The sequence below is a fragment of the Notamacropus eugenii genome, chromosome 2 (assembly GCF_028372415.1).
Source record: "Notamacropus eugenii isolate mMacEug1 chromosome 2, mMacEug1.pri_v2, whole genome shotgun sequence".
Taxonomy (NCBI): Eukaryota; Metazoa; Chordata; class Mammalia; order Diprotodontia; family Macropodidae; genus Notamacropus; species Notamacropus eugenii.
The window spans coordinates 111196228-111212599 of record NC_092873.1 but is presented as its reverse complement, the minus strand read 5'-3'; the positions used below and the strand labels follow the sequence as shown (position 1 = coordinate 111212599).

General features: G+C 37.2%; 1 protein-coding gene across 1 annotated transcript in view; it reads right to left on the bottom strand.

The window, feature by feature from the left end:
• MEP1A (meprin A subunit alpha) overlaps nt 1–16372 on the bottom strand; it is a 43888-nt gene that overhangs the window by 16393 nt on the left and 11123 nt on the right. The window contains exons 6-9 of the mRNA XM_072638052.1: nt 14171–14288; nt 13239–13414; nt 5383–5604; nt 4577–4726 (exon numbers count right to left, since the gene is read on the bottom strand). Of these exons, the coding sequence (XP_072494153.1) occupies nt 4577–4726; nt 5383–5604; nt 13239–13414; nt 14171–14288 (666 nt within the window). The remainder of the gene's footprint in view (nt 1–4576; nt 4727–5382; nt 5605–13238; nt 13415–14170; nt 14289–16372) is intronic.

The following is a 16372-nucleotide window of genomic DNA, read 5'->3' as shown; positions in this document are numbered from 1 at the left end:
TGACTCCAGTATCAGTCTTTTTTCTACTTATATCCTGCTACCTTTTCTTAATGGAATAAATTTGTTTAAACAGTTTTCTTGAATCAACTTCTCTGAAGTAAATCCATTTTCTCATTAACTAGCATTATAATGTCAGAGATGGATGCCATGGAGGAACAGCTTATATGTCTAAGGATCCCTAGGAATTCATGGACTCAAGGATCCTATTCAGACTTTTATTATATTGTTTGATATGGATTTGCTACTCTGCTCGAGGAGTCAGATAGACAGATTGACCTGACAGTCCACATCTTCCTTATACACTTTTTTTAAAATTTTGGTCCAGACCTGTGGTACCAAGTGCTCTGTTTAGCATTCAAAGTCCTTCATAACCTATCTCCCTCCTATCTTTCCAGTCTTCTTAACCTTACTCCCTGAAAGGTACTCAGTCTAATGACATTGGCCTCCTTGTTGTTCCACAAACAAGATACCCCACCTATTGCTTATGCTTAGGTAGTTATGTATATCAGGGCATAGCCTCAGTTGTCCTAAACGCTTCTGTAAGTTCTCTGTTAGACCAACCTATCTCTAATTTAAACCTTGTCCCTGTTATAATCAGAACAGTTCAAAGATCTAGAACTAAATGCAACTTATAGGTCATCTAACCCCACCACTTCATTTTACAGATGGGAAAACTGAGATCAGAGGAGTAACCTTAGGCTAGTAGTAGAGCTTGGATTCAAATTCAAGTACCTGTATCTCTGAGTTCATTGTTATTTCTGCTGAACCACAACATATCAGGATTATGTTAGATGCTAGATATGTGAAGCCAGAAGTGAAATACCTCCTGCCCTCAAGGAGCTTATATTCCACCAGGGGGAAACTACATGTACACAAATAAATAAATCTAGAATATCTATATCTATTTATATATATATTTCTATATCTCTATATACATGTCTACATATCTATATAAAGATATATGCACATATACTATAAATGCATTTTTCTTTTATAGACATATATGTGTCTATATGTAAACATATAACTTACATTGTTTTTCAGTCATTTTACAGTCATGTCCAACTCTTCATGGACCCATTTGAGATTTTCTTGGCAAAAATACTCGAATGGTTGCATTTCCTCCTTCAGCTCATTTTGTAGCGGAATAAAGCGAGGTCAACAGGGTTAAGTGACTTGCTCACTTATGCAGCTAGTAAGTGTCCGAGGGTGAAATTTGAACTCATAAAGAGAAGTCTTCCTGACTCCAGGCTCCACACTCTATCTCTTGTACCACTTAGCTGTCCATATATGTTATAGAAAAGTATATTGTGTTGTGGGTATATATGTATATATGTGTATATGTATACACATTTATATACATATATGTATGTGTGCACATATATGTATCATTTATATAGTATTTTAAGGTTTACAAAGGACATTACAGCTATGATCTCATTTTATCTTTACAACACCCTGGAAAATAACTACTATCTTTTGTTTTACAGAGGAGGAGACTGAGAAACGCCAAAATTAAATAACTTCCCCACAATCATGTAGCTAGTAAGTATCTGAGGCTCTATCCAGTGCTCTGTTCACGGCATCATTGTATCTTGACAAAAAAGTCAGCAACATTTTAGGTAAGAAATAGATCCCAAAGGACTCCTCTATCACAGGAAATTCCTAGGAGAAAGGTAGACTATACTATTAGTGACATTGCTACTATAAGTAGAATAAAACCTTCATTAGGTCAGGAATATTTCATCTTAGCCAAACTTTGTATTTTTCCCAGCCCTCATGCACTTTTCTACACATGGTAAACCTTCATTAAACACTGAACCCTTGTGATAAAAAAAAATGCTGGACTTGGAGGAATCAGTCCCAATTTTGCCACCAACTAGACCTAGGGTGGGACATACTGTTCGTTAGTATCCCTATCAGCTGTATAGCCTATGTCTTTTTCTCAGTTATTTAAAAACTAACTAATATCTTATAACAAACATCAGATTTTTACTTTACTGAAACTACTCCTTCCTAAACGGAATAAGAGTTATGGATCAGAATCTTATTTTTTTTTTTCAATCAACAAGTATTTATTAAGTACATCCTACAATGAGCAGATCCTATTAGGCTCTAGAGATACAAAGAATGTCCCTATTCACAAGGAGTTTACAATCTAGTTAGGGAGAAAAATACCTGTAAAAGTATATGTAGTATAAAGAGAAAGTTAAGAAATATGTACAAAAGTCTTGTCCAATAGACAACTGTGTAAAACAGATCACAATCCTTATAGCCAAAAGAAGGAACTTGAACAGACCCAACACCTATGTAAGTCTCAAACATATTAGTGATTTATTTCTTTTAGGGTAAATTTGCTTTCTGTCTGAGGGTGGATATAGGGACATCCTAGAAAAGATGGGGAAGAGGAGTGTCAATAATTGGAGCAATCAACAGAAATCCAAATGGATCAGAATCTTATAAAGCAATTCCAGAAACATTCAATGTTGAGATGGTCTTTTCCTTTAATCAGTAATATACCCAATCTTACATTCTAAACATTTCAAACAATGTATAAAACATTCCTCCCATTTAAAGATCACTGTTGTTGCTTGCTTAAAAAATCAAATATTAACCCATAAACAATCATGACTCAGACCTTAGATTTATGATCATAATTGGGCTTCAGAGGTATCTTCAGAATCCTCGGGAGATAAACACAATATTGACTCAATAACCTTGAAGATAGCAAAGAAATTTTATCTTTTTTCTGGGATATAAGAAAGGAAATTTGCCTTGCCACAAGGCAGCTGGGTATTTGTTTAACTTGTTTTGGGCAGAAAGTCTAACCCTAGATATCATCTCTACCTATTGACTCTCAGAAGGCTTATCACTTAAATCACTTAAAGGCAAATCACTTAAAAGACTGTATTTCTAAGTGCCTAAGTTATTTATATGAGGTGACCTGGTATAGTACATGGAGAGCAGGACTCAGAGTCAGGAAGGTCAGGGTTCAAGTCCCATTTCTGAAACATACTGTCAGTGTAACTGACTCTGGACAAGTTGGCAACTCCCTATGACCATACACCACCCAGTGACTTGCCAATCTGCTTCAAAAGAAGAAATCTCCACATTGGAAATTTCTTACGCTAATAACAGATTCAGTCAAAAGTCTCAAAGAAGATACTCATATTCATAGACTCTCAGAGTTAGAAGGACCTCAGAATCCCTTTAATCCAGCCCAAACCTCAATAAGACACCCTTTGACATTATCCCTAGTAAGGGGTTACCTAACCTTTCCATAAAAGCTCCAAATGATGGGGAACTCACTTCCTATCCAAGCAGCCTATTCTACTTTTGTACAGCTCTAAAGCTCAACTTGCTAGAACATAGATGTTGTATTCATCCTTCTTTGCCAAAGAAGACCATGCCTTCAGAGAAATGATGACATGACTTGCACTTGACTTTGTTTACAGTAAGCGAAGGCTGTGCAAGGTCACCAACCTCACTTTCTCCTTCTGAGTCATCTGGATCCAGTGACCAGATATTCATCAGGATGACTGGAGATGATCCAGGATGCCCTAAAGTGGCCAAGGTCTTTTCAGGTACTCACTTAGGGTGAGGTAACACTCAAAACATACAAAGGGAGAGATAGATGGATGAATAGAAAGAAAGAAAAAGAGAAAGAGGAAGGAAGGAAGGAAGGAAGGAAGGAAGGAAGGAAGGAAGGAAGGAAGGAAGGAAGGAAGGAAGGAAGGAAGGAAGGAAGGAAGGAAGGAAAGAAGGAAAGAAAGAAAAGAAAAAGGAAGGAAGAAGGAAGGAAGGTAAGAAGAAAAGAAAGGAAGGAAGACATCAAACTAAAATTTGTCTCTGGGACTTCATTTGTTTTGAGTTCTGCCTTTGGGGCAAGCAGAATAAGTTCAATCCATATGACAGCCGTTTGAATACTTGAAAACAACTACAAATGTCTTCTTCAAACTTAAACATCCCCCATTCTTTTAAGTGATTTCAATAAAGTTTCCTGGTTGCCCTCCTCTGAGCGCTGTTCATTCATCTTGTTAATATCCATCCTAAAATCCATTGCCCAGAACTAGATAAAATGCAACATGTGATCTGCACAGAAAAAGAAAAAGTAGTGGGAAAACCTTCTCCCTGGTCCTGAATGCTATCCCTTTCTTAATGAAGTGTGAGGTTATATTAACTTGTCTCAATGTCATATCTTATTGTTGTTTCATGTTGAAAGCAATTGGTCCCCTAAAACCTGAAGACATTTTTCAGTTACCTAGCCATATTTCCCCCATTTTGAACTTGTTGAAGCTGACTTTTTGAACCCATGAATCGTCTTTTCCTTCTCTTGTTGCTCATCATTCATCCTCTCAACCTTCCTATCCCTCAGTTTTATCTTTCCTTTGCATGCACTGTCCTTGAGTGTTATATTATTTTGTTAATGTATATGACATGCCCTTTGTCCTTGTTTAGATTCCTATGTATAAAAGTATCTAGATGCCAAAACAAATGCTGACTTAGGGTAGTCATAACCAATCTAGTAAAAACCTGACTGCCCCTTTGATTCCCCTGGTTATCTTGTTTCACTGACCTTTGCATTGTCCAACAAAAGTATGATCCTCTCGTCCAGGACTATCACCTCTCTCATGAATCCAGTCAGCATCATCTCTAGTGCCCTGGATCATGCCACAAATGTTTTGCTTCTCAAAAGTACACTGGTCCAGAAGGGTATGAGTTGCCGCTGGAAAAAACATGCCATATAAATTCATGGTTCAAAAGATCAAGCTTTCTTCTTTCTAAAGGCAGTTAATTTCTAGACAAAGTATAGAAATTGTGGTGTATTCATACTTCCCTTTGAGTTTTATAAGGCTTTTTCTTCACATCTGGTAAGTAAATAATGCAAGGATTTTTAGGCCTATTTCACAAATAAGAAGTTTGAGATTCAGAGTAGTTAACAGTTAAGGCCATGATTCAAACCTAGGTCTCCTGACTCCAAGTCCAATAATTCACTCCTACCATTTCACAAAAGTTATCCAGAGGTGTTAATATCATGAAGCTTTGATTTCCTAATCTGATTTCCTTTATTAATACCCAAATCCTTGTGTTCTCAATTAAATTCCAACAGGTTCTCCACTTACATTTATTTGTTAACCACATTGATATAGAGGAGTGCTTGTTTATGCTTGATGAATAAAACGCTGGGCTTATAAAGGACATTAAAGGGAGCTTACAAAAATCTCTTCTAGAGACACAAACAAGATCTAGTGTGCTTAAGTCTCTGCCCTTCATAGTAAAGTAGAAAGAAAAGAGAAGACCATGACAGAACATACAGACCCAAGGTGAGCAGGAAGGTGACATAGCTTCAAAATCCCTTTGGTCAACCCCATCATAACTCACTGCAGTTGTACATGCGATTAAGCCTTTCTAAGTCAATGGTGCTGAAATCAAGGCGCTGCCCAATGATGTCATCAAATGCAGGGATCTTGGCTGTGATGGTGGGTGCACTCTCATTCTTATTAAAGGAAAATGGCTCATAGTGCATCAAAGATTCGTAGTCATAAGGAGTGTTGAGATCAGTTATGAAGCTGTCATCATAGGTATTGAAGTTGTGCTCATAACCTGACAGGGAGAGAAACAGCTGGTCTCAGTCTTGACAAGTATTTATACAGCTTGCCTGCAATGAAATGTCACCTGGTGCACCCCAAGGAGGAAGCTCTTCTCATATCAGTCATTCACAGGAAGCAGATAATGGAAGACAAGTCAGAGGGGGATGAAAGTAGATTTAAACCATGTAGACTGTGAGATCCAAATTTATAAATAAAATTAGTTTGGCCATTTCTTTTTAGAAACCATGGCATACCTTCAGATTTCTGTAATAATTACTTACAAAATTAAACTATCAATGATTCCCTCTTTTCTACAGGATGAAGTCTAAACTCCATACCCTAAAAATGTGCCCACTACCTTGCCTTCACCTGTATTTCCAGTTTTATCATCTTCTAATACTCTGACATGAACTCTCTGCTTTATTCACATTGATTTAATCACAATCCTGACTCCTGTGCTTGGCTAGCTCTTTATTTTCACTCATGCTATTTATTCTCACCTAAAATACCCTCATTCCTCCTCTTTACTTCCATAAATCTTATTCATCCAGTTAAAATCCTTCCTCTTCTTAGAAGCCTTCTCTGACCACCTCAGGCCAACAGGATTATTTTTTCATCTGAATCTCTGGAGCACTCTGGAGCACCTGGCTTTTGGACTCACATGGCATTTGCCCTAAACTTTATAACATCTTTTTAGGCGTTTATGCTTTCTCTTCCACTGGGTCTATAGAGCAAGTTCTATGACATTTTTCTTAGCATTGTCAGGACATGCCTTTATTCAAATCCCATCTCCACTAATTACTAGTTCTGTGACTGTAGACAAGAGATTTTGAGATTCAGTTTCCTTGTCTGTGAAATAACACAGGCTGTTATGAGGACAAAATGAGATCATGTATATAAAGTGTTTTGTAGACCTTAAATCATCGTATAAATATTAATTAGTATTTCTATTATTATTTTCTTTGTATGAATGAAAAAGCCTTTATGAAATACTTGTTATGTGTTAAGGATTTGTATCTTTCATGGCACTGAATACAGCAGCTTGTATAACGTAGGTAGTTAATAGATGTGTACATATATATATATATATACATACATGCATGCATATATAGGAAAAGCTAATCCATAAATATGTGCAATATTCTGTTATTTTAAGTGGGTACTTATTACTTCCTATAATTGAAACTAACAGTCCTTATTTCTTTCTTCTGAACCTTTATTATCCGACTGAGTCAGCATGCATGGTAAAATTTGGGTATTTTTCTACTTAATAGTAGATTTTTTCTAATTACATGTAAACATTCATTTTTGTAAAATTTTTAGTTCCATATTTTTTCCCTCTCTCCCTTCCCTCCCCCTCCCCCAAACCAGAAATAATCTGATATATATTACAAAGTGAAACTATCAATGATTCCCTTTATCCTCTAAGAGGAAGCCTAAGCTCCTGAGACTGAAAATCTGGCATTGAATCTTGATTTTACACACACGCGCACACACACACACACACACACACACACATATACACACAGGTATATTCAATCTGATATATTTTATACGTGTATAAAATTTGTTCTTAATAGTAATGTACAAATATATTAACATGCAAATATATTTTATGTATATATATATATATATATATATATAGCAAAGGTGTTTAGTTTGTTCAAACTTTAATCAGTCTTATAAATGTATACACATACATACATACATATATACATATTCATATACATATATATTACCATAAAGAACAATTTTTATTATGTATGCTGACTTAACCAGATAAGCCCAGGGGAGAAAATAAGGACTGTAAGTCTCAATTATAGGAAGTAGTAAGCAACTAACTAAAATGACAGATTAGAACATATTTATTGATTAGTGAATATTTAATTCAGATATTTATTATGTTAGCACATAGAGTTGATTGATTAAAGTTCCAACAAACTAAAGACATTTGTTAGTTTTATTTTAACTCCTCTCAGTTGTCTGGAGTTCAGAATCAGCCCCTAAACCTAGCCTAGCCCAGTGTGATTAATGAGATTCTCTGTGGCTAGACCCACAGAAGCCAAGTTTAAGGAGAAGCTAAACAAACTGTAAAGGTCAAGTCCATTCTCCTCCATGGACCAGTCTAACTATCTCAGTTTACATGAGGTTTGGCCACCACCAGAATTTTTCAAACACAACAACTCATGAAGACCAAGATATGAGGGAGTTGTGACCTGTTTTGGTGGAAGGAGGATTCTCTACCATTGAACTCACAGAGCTTTGAAGTAAGTAGATTATAGATCACAAATTTAGAGCTAAAGGACTTCAGAGGCCATAGAGTCAACGCCCTTTATTTTTTACATATATGGAAACAAAGGTTTGTTTGTATATGCAGAGTTTGATGGCTTGTCCAATAATTTAGTTACACAGTAATAAGTGTCTGAGGTAGGATTTGAACCAATATCTTCCTGATTCCAAGTTCATTACTTTATCCACTGAACCACCTACACAAAATTTTTGTGTATTTGAATTCTGGATGTTTTTTCCAGCCTTATCCCTTCCTTTGGATCCTGTACGGCATTTTCTTCTCCACTTTTATAACAATCCTGATTTTTGCAAACTTCTTTCCCCATAAAAACTATCCTACATTTCTCTGGGTCCTGGCAGATGAATAGCTAGCAATTCTGGTCTACATATTCTCTTTTGGTGGGTTTCTGGATGATGATATGAGACAGAATTGGAGTGATGAGTAGGGGAGAAGTGGGAAGAGCTAGACAAGTCTGGCCTTGGAGTTTAGAGGAACTGACATGAAATGTTAGGTGAAACAAGGTTAACAAGGGGGGCAAGTAGATTTCCAGTGGGAAAAGGTGTCAAAGTAGTATTCCATGACACTATGTCACAGTTATGACAATGTTATGTGAGTTATGCTGGTATTTGTACTTCCATAATCTTTCACAGTAAGACAGTAAGTATAGTGTGGTGGATAGAGAACTGGTCTCAAAGGCAGGAGGATCTTGATTCAAATTCTGCCCCTTACATATATTGGCTGTGTGACCCTGGGCAAATCATTTAATCTCTCAGTGCCCTTTGGCAACTTTCTGAGTATGCACTGCAGAGAAGGTGCTGACTTGCATCGGTGGAAAGGGTTTCCTAACCTGAGAGCTCCCTATAGCAATTAAATCATTTGAGTCATATTTTTTTTATCCATGTCTGATGTTTGTAATCTTATTTGAAGTTTTCTTGGCAAAGATACTGGAGTAGTTTGCTTTTTTCTTTTCCAGCTCATTTTACAGATGAGGAAACTGAGGCAAACAGAGTGAGGTGACTTGTTCAGGGTCACACAATTAGGAAGTGTCTGAGGTCAGATTTGAACTCATGTCTTCCTGACTCCAGGCCTGCTTCTCTATCCATTAAATCACCTAGTTGCCCTAACTAAATCATAGTTCTAGTCATTATCCCTGATTTGTCACATAGCTTAAAGCATTGTGTTTGCTTGTTTTTAAATAAAGAAGCTATTATGAAAATTGGAATTATCTTTTGGTAATCCAGGCTTTCAGGTATGGAGCTCTGTGAATATGCAGAAACAGACACTTAATTGGAAAACTGACAGTGGTGCTGCCTGCCTGCCAGAGGATTAGAGCTGGTAGGAGAGTTATGGTGAAGGAGCTAGGGACATATGGTTCTTTGAGATAGAGACATATGGTTCCAGACTTCTTTCAGACCCACTCCAGGGAGGAGAGAGAGAAAAAAATTATAAAAACTGCAAATATGTTGAGGAAACCAACTCTTTCACATGTCTCTGATTTCCAGGTTACTTCCTAGGAGATTCTGGAGAAATAATTTCTTCTGGAGTGAGCCAGGCATCTCTCTTTTGATTCGACTGAGATTGTCTCTAGCCTCCATCTGAAGACTTCATTCCCTCTTCTGTAATTTTCTGGTATGCTAATCTGTGTAGCTTATCTCATTTCTGTTTCTATTTTGCTTAGATAAAGCTCTTCTCTATTTGTATAACCAGCATTCATTGGAAAGGTGCCAAACCAGACGGTGTAAGCTTGGACCTATCTTACCCAAAGGAATGACAAAGGAAGAAGCTTTTCTTTGAACTTATCACACCCTGGGACCAGCAATATTGAGGGGGGGAACAAGTAGATATAATCTAGTATAGTACCCCTCTCTGATACTGATGAAAAGGATAGCCAAACCTTGTGGCCTTTATCCTGCTCCCCTCAAGGCAGAAATCATAGTCTCACCTAAGAGGGAAGGGCAGCATTCCGGAGGTATTTATCAATGCCTCTTATGTGAATATACATATCTTATATGTATAAAAAAGCTTCTACACAGGTAAGCTTTTCAGAAACATGATATTGTAAGCAAGGGCACCAATAACTATGTGCTACATTCTAATTTTAATTTTAATTGGGTTCTTATTACTTCCTACAATCGAAACTAACCATCTTTATTTCCACCTCCTGAACTTATCTGGTTGAGCCATTGTACATAATGAAATTTGTTTTTAATGATAATATGCATGTATGTATATATGTAAGCATATATACACATATATATGAACAAATTTATGTGTATATATGTGTGTGTATAGAGGCAGAGACTGAGATAAGAGACAAATGTCCTCTGTCATAGCATGGTTATATGACTGTCCCAACCCTTTGTGGTCTCACTTTGGGTTTTCTTGGTTTTCTTAATTTAAAGATACTGGAGTGGTTTATCATTTCCTTCTCCAGCTCATTTTACAGATGAGGAAACTGAGGCAAGCAGAGTGAAGTAACTTGCCCAGGGTCAGACAGGTAGTAAGTGTATGAGGCAGGATTTGAACTCAGGTCTTCCTGACTCCAGACCTGGTGCTCTAGCCACTGTACCACCTACGTGCCCTTACTCTGACATAAAGAATACGATCTGAACATGACCTAAAATGCTAATTACATTAGGGTTTTAATGATTTCCTTCAATATTTTCAACCAAAAGAGGGCCTAGAGAGTGGAGATTTCAGACATAGTGGTAAGACTAGTGGGAAGATATTTTAGGATGTGGAAATCAGTCTTAAATCTCCTTAAATGGAACCAAGTGTCTGCCTATTTACCTGGCCTTGTTTACTTAAAATCTAACCCTCTTCCTCCTGGTGTTGACATTTTAAACTCCACTAGTCATAAAGAAACTATGTGAGTAAATTTCACTCAGGTGTGAAAATAATTGCTTTGAAGAGTGGGAGGGAAAGTTTCCCAACTGATGTTTGTTGGCAACAGCAGAAGATATGAAGGTACCCAGTTTACAGAGAAGGCATCCCAGCGCTATCATCTCTTGCTTCTATTTCCTTTCTACCAGTCATATACAAACACAATGACTATGACAAAATAATTAAAAAGAACAAAAATAAGTGAAACCTAACATTGGGAAATTGTAATGCCTAAACTTGGTGTGAAAGACAACATATGTAAGCCTGTTTCTTTACGAAGGTAAGGGATTATAGGAGAGGAACATTTTACATTTTGTAGGACTCTTTCCAGATATTAGTGAGTTTCTCTGAATTATTTACTTTCCCCTATTTTTTTCATGTTTTGTAATAAGAATTCAGAAGTAGATTATAGGACTGGAACATTTTACATATGGTGGGACTTTTTCAAGATGTTAGTGAGTTTCCATGAACTGTTTATTTTCCCCTATTATTTTTAATACTTTTTATAAGGATTCAGAAGTAGAAAAAGACTTTCAATTGCAATGCTGGAGCAATGATACGAGCCCAGGTCTTTCCAGAATCAAAGTGCAACACTTTTCCACTACATCATACTGGGAACACAGAGAAGAATGACTTCTCTATGGTTCTGCACCTAATACCTTTAGCTAGCACCAACAGGAGAAAGAAGTCATTAGATTACTACTAGACCATTCCACCCAATCTCTTCCCAAATTTCTCTGGCTAACATATTCATTTTCCACCTACTCCCACCCATATTGAATTTGGGGGGATGAAAGGAATATTTTCTGTCCTTTCACCTTAGAGATTACATGGTGAAGTTACCTTCAGAGACAGAGAGGGTTGGGTTCAAATCCTCCCTCTGACACCTACTGGATGTATGACTCTGGGCAAGTCACTTAACTTTGCAGTGCTCTAGACAACTATATAAGATCATAAGTTGCAGGGAAGGTGCCAACCTCCATTGATAGAAGATATCTCCTCACCCAAGAATTCCTTATACCAGTGAAATCACAGTTTCAGTCCTCATTCTATTAAACTGCCTTCTTATTGGTCTCCTTGCCTCAGCTATTATCCCATTCTAGCCTCCACTCCACACAGTGGATAGAACACTGGGCCTCAAGTCAAGAAGACCTGAATTCAAATCTGGCCTCAGACACTTACTAGCTGTGTAACCTTGGTCAAGTCACTTAACCCTGTTTGCTTCGGTTTCTTCATCTGTAAAATGAGCTGACAAAGGAAATGGCAAACCACTTCAGTATCTTTGCAAGAAAACTCCAAATGGGGTCACAAAGAGTCATACATGACTGAAACGACTGAAGAACATCAGCAAAACCTCTACTCAGCTGCCAAAGTGATCTCCCAGTACTGAACAACCTTATTATGATAAACTTCCACAGCTCCCTATTCTGAAAATCTTCTATTTGACTTTTAAAGCCTTTTCTACCTTTTCCATCTCCTTACTCTTTATTCCCTACCTTGTATTCTACAATTTAGGGATGGTGGCCTTTTTCCACCCCATCTCCCAAGTCTCTGCCTTTTTACTGGCTGTCCTTCTTGCCTTGAACCTTCTCCCTCCTTCTACTCCTGGATTCCTTGACTTCCTTGAAGGCTCAGATCCTAGTTTCTGCACAAAACCTTCCTTGGCCATCCTCTTTTTTCCCCTCCCCCACTCACACGTTGTTAATGCTTTCCCTTTGAAATGGCCTGCCATTATTTTGTTGGTGTTGTTGGTCTTTAGTTGTTCACATCTAACTCTTTGTGACCTCATTTGGGATTTTCTTGGCAAAGATATTGGAGTGGTTTGCCATTTCTTTTTCTAGTTCATTTTACAGATGAGGAAAATGGGATTAAAGTGACTTGGCCAGGGTCACACAGCAAGTAAGTGTCTGAGGCCAGATTTGAACTCATGAAAATGAGTCTTCCTGACTTCAGAACTGACTCTCTAACCAGTGCACTGCCTAGCTGCCCTGGTTCACCATTGATATTATATATATTTTGCATGTACATAATGGTTTGCATATTGAACACACCATTACTCAAGATTACAATTCAAGATTTTTACATTAATCTAGTTTTATTATGGTGTAGTTATTATTTAACATCATCCGTCAATAAAGTCAGTCAATAAACGATTAGACACTTTTTTTCTACTTTCCCAGACAGGAATCATCAGTTAAAAACAGGTGAAAAGAATTTGCTCTACCCTCTCTGCCCAACCTGTGGTAGAACATTCTAACCTCTTATTGGTCTGATCAGCCATAGTCAGACACGCTGATACCATAGGGATGTCATTTTGGTCCTCTTCGAGAATGAAGAACAACAAGCACTCTGTACAGTGTTGATACAGGATTACTGGGGTCCACATACCTAATTATTTTGGTCACATAATTTATTAGGGAAAGAAAGGTGGACTGTGCCAAATTTTACTTACCAGTGATCAGATTAACACCCACCTGGAATAATTTCATCCCACCAAATGTTCACATAATCATCCCGATCCGACCTTGACTGCTCATGATAAAATCCCAATGCATGCAGTATTTCATGCTCAACAATTGCCTTGAAGTCACAGCCTAGACCAATGGAAAGGTTTTGCCCTGTTTGTTGATCTCCAACCATAGACCAGCACCTTCAAACAAAGACAGAAAGGAATCTTTCATCTGATGATTCCCAAGTCCCAGTATCAGTTACAAAAGCTTGGGGTTGCTTCTTCATAGCTGTTTGATAGTGACACTAAGCTTAAGAACAAGAATCATAGGAATGTTGAAAGTTTTTACAAAGATTATCAAAGCCACCTCTGGCAACCAGCAGATGTGTATCTCATCCAGAGCAATAAGAAAAGCACCGACCATGTCTCAAAAAAATCACAAAAGGGGATTCCATAACTTTCTTTCAAAAAACAGTCCTTCTATTTAGAACTTTTTTAGCTTAGGTCCCTCAGGGTGTAACATTTTCTGTTTTCTTCTTTCTGGTTATTTTGGACTTTCCTCATAGATCCTCCTATTTTTTCTTTAAGGAATTGTGTAGTTTTCCTCTTTCCCATGTTTTCTATGAGAGACACTGTGGGTTAGTGCAAAGTGTACTGGATTTGGGACCAGAGATTTTCTGTGGTAGAGGAAACAAATAGCTGTCCTGATATCCATATTGTAAAGTGAGATCCTGTTACATTCTGTGGAGACCTTAGACATGAGCTATACTTTGAACTTTGCTTCAGAGACTACCTTGTAATTTTACTCTAAGTAAGAAACCTAACAACCACATTGCACTCAGCACCACCCCTCCAGGATGAATAAGTGTATAAAAGAGCCTGGAGTTCTTTGAGGGGACCCTTGGGGTCACTCATATATTCATTAAAGGCAGAATTTTCAGTTTGTATAACACAAACCCATCAAACTTCTGAAATATGATGTAACTTTCTTCTCCTTCGTAGGGCTTGAAATCCACACAGGACTTGAGACGGAACATTTCAAAGGCATAAAGAATGACTCCTTTAGCATTCAGTCCTAGAAAACATATTGAACTCATTTTAAACACCCACTTGAGAAAAATGTTTCCTGTATAATGGTGAAACAAGTCTGGCTTCCTCTTTTCTTCCTCCATCCATCAATAATGATCTTCCCTCTCATAGCTAGTATAGCATTCTGTTTTATACCTTCTGAATTTATTTTGAAACGCTTTAGTTAGCTGGATAATAGAATTTAGAACCAGAAAGAGAGAAAGTTTGAGATCATTTAGCCCCACTGTTTATATTACTGAGAAAACTGTGGTGTAGAGAGGAGAAATTACTTGCCCAAGATTACACAAGCAGTACAAGTGTCAAAGTGGAATTAGGACCCAGGTCTTCCAATCCCAAAACTGGTGCTCTTCAAACTATATCTTGTTTCCTTCTAGACTTAATCAGGGACCTTCTAAACTTTCTGTCTTCTCCAGTGCTCACCAAAGTAATATACATATACATACACATACACACACACATACATATGCACGTAACCTATATGAATACATATCCACACATATATGTACACACATATGTGTGTGTATGTGTGTGTATGACTAAATGGATATCTGTCGAATTGAATCTATCCTTAAAAGCCTTGCTTAAATATTTCTTAAAACAGTGTTGCAGAGAAAAAATACTGGTCCTTTTAGAAAATAGTTCCTAAGAGTGCTTCATAATAAGGAGTCTGGCAAAAGCTTGTATGCTTAACTCTTTCCAGGGTAACCTCAGTAACTAAAGGGGGGGGCATCATCACAAGCAGAGGCAAATTAAATAACTAATGAGAAGGGGAATGAATGGTGGCTCTTAAAAGTAAGACTAAAAGAGTATATGTGTTGGTTGATTGTTTCAAATTACTCATTTTTCCTCTCTAAAAATTATCTTTGTCATAGGGGATTAGGTAAGAAGAGACACATTCAAAAACAAATATGATATAAAAAACTAAAGGCATCCATAAAATTAAAATAAAAAGATAAAAAACTTAACCTAGAAGATTTTTTAATGCCAGACTTACCTAGAACTTTATCTTTGGATTTTATTCTAAGATAAGAGAGTACATTAGAAGCTAGATAGGTACCTAGTTGGAACAGTGGATAGAGCATCAGTCCTGGACTCAAGAAAACCTGTGTCAAGTTTGCCCTCAGACATTTCTGAGCTGTGTGACCCTGGGCAAGTCACTTCACCTTATTTGTCTCAGTTTCTTCATCTGTAAAATGAGCCAGAGAAGGAAATGGCAAACCACTACAGTATCTTTGCCAAGAAAATTCCAAAAAGGGACACGACTGAAATAACTGAACAACAACAAATGCTAGAAAAAATATTTCTACTCCAAACTGCAGAATGAGATGAGGGTTTGATAATATGCACAGCACCATTTCTTATTCAATAAATTTTTTGTTAACTAACTGGCTAAATCAAGATATGATAAAGGGAAAGGGTTAAAATGAAGTGTTTATTTTTGGAAGCTTACTTTACAACATTATTTACTGTATTGCTTAAGAGTTCCTCTGCTTAACCATTTTATTTAATAGGTTTTATTTATTTAAATTAAACTGCATACAAAATGTATGGTTATGATCTAGATCTGGGAGACTATGTGATTATTCAAATCAGGTGGTCACAATGAATGGAGATAATGAGAAGTAACTACAAAAAACCAACAACAACAACACTGAATTGGGAGTCAGAAGATCTGAGCTCAAATCCTGACTAGCTGCAAGTCAAATCACGTCAGTTAGCACTTATTAAATGTCCATGATGTGCCCCCACAATACTCAGTCCTAGAGTTGCAAGGACAAAAAATGAAATAATCCCCTATCTCTAGGAGCCTGTATTCTCATAGGGGTGGATTCAAGGGAAGGAAGAGAACACACTATTTTATAGTGCCCACTAAGTGCCAGGCACTGTACTAAGCATTTATTTTATTTTTTACAAATATCTCATCTAACTCTCAGGAAGACGTGAGTTTAAATCTTGTATTAGACATTTACTAGCTAGTATGACCTGTTGCATGTTACTTACCCTCTGTCTGCCTTAGTTTCCTCATCTGTAAAAAGGGGATAATAGCAGGACCTACCTATAGGGTAGTTG